This window comes from Loa loa (assembly GCF_000183805.2).
Source record: "Loa loa unplaced genomic scaffold supercont3.66, whole genome shotgun sequence".
Lineage (NCBI taxonomy): Eukaryota > Metazoa > Nematoda > Chromadorea > Rhabditida > Onchocercidae > Loa > Loa loa.
The window spans coordinates 78,977-87,664 of NW_018108246.1; the positions used below are offsets into that span (position 1 = coordinate 78,977).

Here is an 8,688-nt window from a genome sequence, read left to right on the forward strand (position 1 = left end):
TTTTTTAATAGAGAAAATATCAGAATAATTGCTTGATAATTAACTATGCTGGTAAGGAAAATTCATTTGCTCACCGCAAATCAATATTTCATACTAGCATAGTTGATATTCTAATAAGTAATGAATTTTCATTGCACCTCAAACTATCTGATGAGTTTTTGAGTAAATTAAAATCGAAAGATTTGTGATGCAATAAGAAGATATCGCTGCTTTGAACCAATCTGAAAGTAATTTCATAGGCTATTATTTATAAAAATATCTCAAAAATATGCAAATTTACTTGTCAGCATTTGTGAACTGTGGAACCTAATTTTTGAAGGAATTAGAATTACGAAAAAATAAGTATACTGTGATGAGATTATGTGACTGGATTGTGCTCCCTATACTTTTCGTAAAATCGAGATCATCGCTGTATTTTCAACCCGATGACATGTTTTGTAAGTTTTAGTCTAACTTATATGGGTGACGAAGTTTTCAAGTAATTTTATAAATGCATAGTATCCCACATCATTGGATCATTTCATTTGCAAAAGAATACAGTTTCTGTTAAAGCTACAATATCCTTATCTATGGAGTTTTGATGTCTACAGGTAAAGATGATCTTTTCTCATAGATCATCCAACATTGCAACATCTTTTGAATAACCTGCATCCTGAATTTTTTTTTCAGATGTAGAGTGTATTCCTACTGCTTATTTAAAAGATTATTTGTACTATGGTAATGTATCAACCTATATCCGTGGGTCATTACTGATGACCACTACCCCGATATCAGTAACGAAATCGACATCATCGTTATTGGGTCAATGTGAAGTTTGGAAAAATGTTGGCAGTGCTATGACTCAATGGGCAGTAAATAATAGCATCGAGAATTATTGGTAAGGATATTTAAGTACTTCTAAAACAAATGAGGAATTAGTATTTTTGACAGCGTTCGTACAGCACGAAGGTATCAAAAGCAGTTGGAACATTTGATTCTGGCGGTATTTACATCTTCGCTGAGATAATTCCCTCCTTGAGCTTGTATGATGATATTGTTTGTACCCATTTTAAAATGATTCATTATTTGATTTCAGATAAGATATCACGGGATCAAATAAATCGGAATTTTTCATTTCACCCGTCCTAACGTTAACTTCATTTTGATCTAAAATTTCACACTTTCGGACTTTATTCGTTTTCAAAAATTGTTTGGCTTTATTAAGTTCAGGATATATCCAGACGAATTCATGGATCACAACAGTTGTCGAAATTTTGATTTAACACTGATAAATGATAATAACAATCGCCATCTGGCCATACACATGAAGATAATCAAATCCAATACGTCGGCCACAGGCCCATGGTGTTATGCTTACGATCCCGTTTGTTTCATCTCTTAACACAGAAGAAAAACTTTCACTTGTTTCATTCTATTAAATTGTCTCCTTAAGGAAAATAGAACTGAAGAGGACATCGACAGCAGCCCTACAACTTTTACTAGAGTCTTTATCGGCAGTATGTTGACCATAGGATCAAACATTCTTTTTTCACCCTCTAACCTTCGACGAAGTTTCCGCTATAATGTAACTGTAGATATTGAACTCAAAGACGAGATTGCCGAAACGAAACTTCGGCAATGTAATTTGCTCGATTTAATAATGAGAATTTAGTTGAAATCAAAACTAAAATTAATGATGCTAACTTCTTTAAAAAACCATATATAATGGGGTAGCAGTTAAATTAGATTAGATTATCAACGAAACAAATATCAAATTAGGCTGTTTATTTTGTGCCGAAGAATGCATTGTTATATTTTTCTATCTGAATATTCCATAATATTTTTTTTAAATTGTTAAATTTTAATATAGTTAATTTTGCATGTAAAACATTAGCATTGTGTTTGAGATTCACTCGAAATACTATGTGGCACATTGCTTCCCTGAATGTGTTGGAAGCAACTATCAGGGCACCACAGTTCTTCCACGTGAGTTTTTACTATTTACCCGTGCCTTTTGCCACAGCTATTTTCCAGTTTATATCACTTTCGCATTGCAAATAGAATGCCATTTTTGAGCTTTGCAGGTCGCACCAAAGTTCTGGCAACTGCAGATACGAAGCCGAACTACAATACAAAACTGATAGATGCGATTACCGTAAACGCTTTTAACACATACGAGTGGGGACCATCAACATATTATGATTCTGTATGTTATTTATAATTTACATCTTTTTTAAATTTATACAGTTTGAAATTTTCTCGTCACTTCCAATAAGCTTCATAAACCATCTGCTTAGAAGATTATCTCTTATTATACTGTTCGCGAAGTTTACTCTGATGTCATGTAACAGTTGGCTTGTAAGCAGTGGTGCTTAACACAGTGGTTTCTGTCTTCCGCAAACGACTTCATTATGGGAATTAAGATGCTAAGGTTCTTCTTGACCTAAAGCACAGAAATTAATTTGTTCGTTATTACCTTTTTTCCCAGTGTAATTATTTTTTCTGCTCGACAAAAATCCATTCGTCCATGTGTTTTGTTGTTTCTAGCATTCTCGTTTATTCTTGTTGAACTTTCAAAATGTTTTTAGAGGCCGTCAAGTCTGTTACTGTCAGCTGAATTTGAAAAAAATCGATACTCGATTTTCTTTGCTATGATTGCCGTTGGCACGGCTGTTATGATCTGCAGTATTTCATTTGTTGTTGCCCGAAATTACGTTAAAATTAAGGAAAAAGAGGTGAAACAAATCAATTATTCGAATCATACTTTTTTCTACCCAACAACTCTTCTATTTTACTTCTATTTCTCCGTAGAATTTTTTCGAATTGCTTGTAGAAATCTTCATATTTTTTAACAGTGAAATTCTTTAGGAAGAGATTCATGGAGACATACTTGATAAAGTACAATTAACAGCAAAGAAATCAACACCAGTTGCTCTTTCGGCTTTAAATCCAGCCGAAAAGTTGAAACAAGAAATGGGAACGCCCGTATGAAACAATTTGTTGCATTTAATTGTGTTTATTTGTGGCGAAAAAATAGTTTATTTCGAATATTTTTTATTTGGTTTGCATTGCAAGGAAACCTCTCTTCCAAATATCACAGGACGAAAAACTGAAGTTTTTCCAATGGATATGAGAATGATCTCCTGAAGGATGGATTAATCTAATCCAATGCTGTTCCATCGTTCTCGATCTTTTACTTCATACATTTAATTGACTGGAATACATTCCACTATGCCATTCTATTACAGCTGTTTATCTCTTCCACATAACGATCCCGATCAATATGTTTGTTTTACGTGTTTACCGAAAAAGAATGAGATTGATCGATACGATGAACACCATGATAGCCTTAAATGAAGTATTCCGGAATTCGCAACGTTTCGCTCTTATTTTAAATGAAAGAAAACGTGCTACAGAAGTATTTTAGAGCGCCTGAAACGTCCTTCTTTTTATTAATATCATTCTCGATCGGCCGTAATTTATGAATAACATCTTTCTTAACCCTAAGCAAGTATATACCAAGGTAAAACGCCTATGTACTAATATTATCGAATGGGTTTTGAAATTGGGATTGGACAAGTTGTTCGCATCAACAGCAGAACGAAATTTGGTATTCCTACATGAGATACGTTTGAGTACGTTTTGATTATCTAAGATGGGTGATTTGACAGTTTACTATAGTTGAGTGATTTAAAGAGAATGCTAAATATTCTTGATCCAGCGTATCATGTTGCAGTTGCATGATTATCAGGATCCTATAATATTTCGATTTAAATTGATTTAAAATGATTAAACGTTACCTTATGTTACAGTCCCTCTCAGTATTTTTTCCTGAGATAATTCAGGCACGCATTGTTTTTTCTCATACGCTCACCATTTCTTGTTTGAAAGTGGGAATCAAGGTATCATTTATTATTCCAATGATCCTTGTTACAAAAAGAGAAAATCTTTCGGTCTTGCTGTTTTTAGGAATTCTCTTTATGATTAATTTAGGAATTGGCTTAAGGCCACTTGATTTAGATTTGATTAAATGCAGCTAACATAGAGGTTTCTTCTTGATTATTCCACGGAATTTGTTTATGGTTGGACTCGGATAGTTCCTTATTATTTGTAATGATTGATGCTTAACTTCTAGCTATTTGTTCATTCCTATTAATCAATCTTCCGAGAAATTATCGGAGTTCAGTAGCCGACCGCAGTTCGTCTTCCTTTTGTTGATATACTTTACCTAGTATCTAACCTGGTAGCTTTTTTTCAATGAAGTTTTGATTCTAAAATGCTCCAGAATTCCTCCCTATAGCTCCTATCTAGATAGCTTCAGATTACCGTTCCGTGACTTAAAACATTTAGGAAGGTGAAAACTACATATTTCTTTTGAAGAACTTTTATTATTCATTTGTTTTTCGAATTTTGGAAATATTCCAGGCTGAAATGGTTTTGAAGGCAAATCCAAGGATATTAGACTAAATGCAGTATTGTGAAGAACATAAAAGTATTCTCGCAATTACTTCTACGATTTACTCTCACTTTTTACCATTTCTTTAATGGAGTGTAACTCATTACAAAGCAATTTCTTAGGAGTAGACGATTCTCCAAATTTTCCTAATAATACTCTTCGTATAACGGTATAATTATGTGAAACACTGGTGCATCATGATGGTGCCAGATATCAATGATCGAATTTCCTTTTTTTCCGCAGTGATATCTTTGGACTTTGCTTCTGCTGATTACTAAAAGGTAGTTTCAAATTCAGGTCTTGTTACCAAATTGAACAAAAACGGTTTAAAATTGAAGCATATCTTCTTTAAAATCCTATATTACTTCATTAATTTAAGTTTACTTGATTGCGTATCATTTTCTAGTTATCTCTGTTTCACAATTATATCCGTGATATGGCTACATTATTGACTTTAATTTGATGGTGCAGGATATCTTGCCGATTCCAGTCTTTGTCTATTACTGAGCCCACCGTTTTAGAATTCCGTCGATAATGTAACCATATCGTAAATAGAACAGTAACGGGTAATAGTGGATCCCTGTGATAGACTGTTTGGAACAATATTACCAGAAGTTTTCTTCTTTTTCTTGTCTTTTTATAAAAGATGTTCCTTTTATGCAGTGAAAAAGAAATTTTCTTGATTTCTTTATCAATCTTTTTAGCATTTGTTGTGGCTTTCCAAATGGAGCAATGGATTAAATAAAGTTCATTTACAAAATTCCATTAATCTTATCTATTTCCTCTTATTTTCTGTCATCTTTTCAATTCGTTTGGGCGATCTTTTCCAAATATTTCAGGATTAAGTTTGGATCGGAAAAGATGCAATACAGATTCCGGTTCAATTACATGATATTTCTAAATATCTGAAATTTTTATGCACAGAAAAGCTCCCTTATAAGGTAAATACTGCGACATCTTAAATGTCAGTTAATGCAAATACACAATAAAGGGATAGGGTTCTTTTCATTAAAAGTTCGCTTCTTCTGCTTCGTGAAAGTAAAGAAAGGTAATGTCGAAATTCGTGCATTTGTAAAGGTCACAGTGTTTCAGATCACAAATCCCTTATTCAATCGCTTTTTTATATATCTTAAAATTTATCTCACTTGAAAAAATAAGGAAGAACGATCTTTCAGTATTGTAAATGTTATATACTCTCAAAATTTTAACACTACAGTGGGGAAACAAAGATACTGAGAGTACTATTCTGCGAGTACTACAGTGGGGGAACAAAGATACTGAGAGTACTATTCAACTACTCACTATATTGTTGGAATAAATTGTTCTAAAATATGGGAAAAAGTAAAAATTTTGCGGAATAGAAGAATTTCTGTTTGGAATGTGAATATTTATCAATCATACATCATTTATATTTCCTGTCTTTTTTCAGCACTTCTATATTCCTCTTCAAGTATTGCCGTACTGGCCATCAAAATGTTCGTAAAAAATGAAATTTTTTGAATTTCTCATTCGAAATATAACATGAGCGCTCTTGCCAACATGCGTACAGTATCGAGAAATGAAAGGAAGTGCATTTCGGATATTTAAATGTGGTCACTGAAGGATGTGAAGAAATAGATTTGTGAGGTGGAAGCATTTTTTTTTTAGTTGAAAATTGACAACTAATTGCTTCGGCTTTTAATTTTACAATTTTCCTCTATCAGAAAAATTGATAGAGGAAATATTACATAAAATTTGCCATTCCTTTCCAAACACTTTTTCCAATTTGTTCTGATTTTCTTTAAGATGACAGCGAAGCAAACCATAGCAGCCATAGCAAGACAATCAAATCATACTAACGATTTCTATGAATAGTAATGAGCTTCTTGAAGACTATTCCTATAAGTAAAACTGATACACGTTCATATCATTTATATTTTATGGTACGGATAAGGCTCTCTTTTTTAATACACATCAGATCCCAAAATTTTATTTTATGCTGTGCAAAAGAGAAAGGTATAATCCTTTTTCCTGAGACTTGAATTTGCGTCCTTGTTGAGTTAAAATTGAAAAGGAAGGAGTGTTGATGAATTTCTTGTAAAGCTTCCACTCTACTTCAAGATTTTATGTTCTTCCATTTCTTTTATTGGTTATTACTCAATTTATAAATTTGTTCTTTGATGTACTGTCTCATATTCTCTTTTGTTGCATGAAATTTAAGGAGTATAAAAAATGTTTATAATTTTGGAGCTTTAATACTCAAAATATTAGCGAAGGCATAGATTTAATTCATGGCAACTGGTATAAAGACTTTGTATTATAAATATTTTATTTCCCGATTAGCACATTTATTTATAAATATGTCCAGTATTCTATCAATTTTTTAGTTATTTATGGGAATTGCAACGACAACATAAATCCATTAGTGATTTTAGCGTTACATCTTCAATAACCCCCCATTTTCATGTTCCTTTGTATCATGATTTTCCTTAATTGAAATGAAGTTTTAAACTGTATCAGTGTTTTATAAAATCGATTAGTTTTCTTGTTTTAAAACTTTGGTTGCATAATTTGCATTGAAGTTATTATTTGGCTGCGTCTTTTTTTTATTAAATGTCATCCGATGATGAAGCGCTATCAGCAGTACACATCAAGACAGCAATGATTTTGATACTTTGTACTGCAGGAATTATTGGACATGTCATTTCAATATATGTACTCTATTCAATCATTAATCCGAATAATCTATTCATGATTAAGCATGTCCCGATATGTTTCCCTTCAAGGTTTTTGTCTTACACCATTTTCACGCAAATTCTCAGTGCAAGAGACCTTTCATTAATTTAATTATTGTATAGAATAATTTCCAACTAAACAATTAATTGATCTTCAAAACTATCGAAAGTAACCGGTCATTTTAGTATCGTGTGTTTTCTCTTCATGCTTAAATGACCTTGAAAGCGTTTAATTGGATTGCGAGCTTTACCTACAAGGAAAAGAAAAACAAGAAAACAGGATGAAACACAGCAAAGCGAGAAAAATTTATTCCCTTAAAACTAGCTCGTTGGATTCCTATTTCCTTTTTTTATTTTTATTTTCCTTAATTGTTAGAGGCAAAAACACTGCGCGCCTAAAAAGGAAAATGCAAAAATTCTTGGCAAGTTTCTGCATCCATATATCAAAGAAAGTATAGGAAAACTTCATAGATAAATGCCCCGTAGTATAAGGCTTATCAATTATGATCTATGATCGTCAGCAACAGGAACTTGCTATTATGACAAATTTAGTATTATCGAACGTTAACTTCCTTTGATAGTCAAGAGTCAAACGCAAATACCTGCAAAATATCGCGGGCGAAGTTTTGCTTTGGAAGTCTACAGATGGAAGTTCGTTAAATTTTTTTTAACCTTCTCAAACTATTGAGCTCAAGAAAATTTTGACGAAAAACTTTTGGGATCAAAAATTGACCGGTTTGTAGGAATTATGTGTATTAAATTTTTAAAAGTGGACATCAGCCGAAGGGTTTTAAACAGCATTAATGACCTATAAAGTACTAACATTTCTGTGAAAATGAATTCATTCTCTCTTCACAGAATCAACAAATAGTTAGCAGTAAGTTCACAGTTTACTGTAATATCAAATCCTCTTGCACTAAATGACACCGTCCTAAATGAAGTAATATGCAAACAAGGATAAGCTGCTTTAAAAATGTCTGGACAGTTCATTATAAAGTTGTGTGGTTCATTATCCTCGTCTAAAAATGGTTTCACTCAAAATTCTGTTAAAGAACTGCTCAAAATTTGCGTCAATTGGACATGATCTATAAGAAAAATGACACTTACATTGGTTTTGTTTTTCTGAATACATCCTTCCTGGAGGCAAAAGTTGAATATTGTAAAAAAACTGACGAACATTCCTCGATATATATATCTTTTTGCTAAATTAATTAATCCTAATTATGAGTGCTATTCCGATAATTTCATATAAATCATTTCCAGTAACAGTTAAATAGTTGGGAAGGACAAAAGGATATACATATATTTAATTATTTGCTTAATATCATACCTGTTTTAATTTCTGTCAGGTAAAAATGTAACTATAATTTCCCTTATTCTTCTTCATTCATCGTTTTTCTACTTTTTTTTATTTATTCATTTTTATCAATGAATTAAAATAGAATAAATTCAAAAAATTAGGTCAAAAATTATTTTCTATTTTTCTTTTTATATATTTTATTGTTTTTAAGGCACAAAAAGTTGTTTGTGTTCTTTTTT

At 32.0% G+C, this 8,688-nt stretch overlaps 1 protein-coding gene across 1 annotated transcript; it reads left to right on the forward strand.

The window, feature by feature from the left end:
• Positions 1-352: 352 nt before the first annotated feature.
• LOAG_10348 (hypothetical protein) lies at positions 353-3,089 on the forward strand (the record flags this gene model as incomplete). Its single annotated transcript, XM_003145872.2, has 7 exons — positions 353-437; positions 670-877; positions 1,210-1,363; positions 1,433-1,619; positions 2,064-2,185; positions 2,568-2,714; positions 2,848-3,089. The coding sequence occupies 7 exons, from the start codon at positions 353-355 to the stop codon at positions 2,968-2,970; spliced, it is 1,026 nt and encodes a 341-aa protein (XP_003145920.1). The 3' UTR covers positions 2,971-3,089.
• Between the last annotated feature and the right edge of the window lie 5,599 nt (positions 3,090-8,688).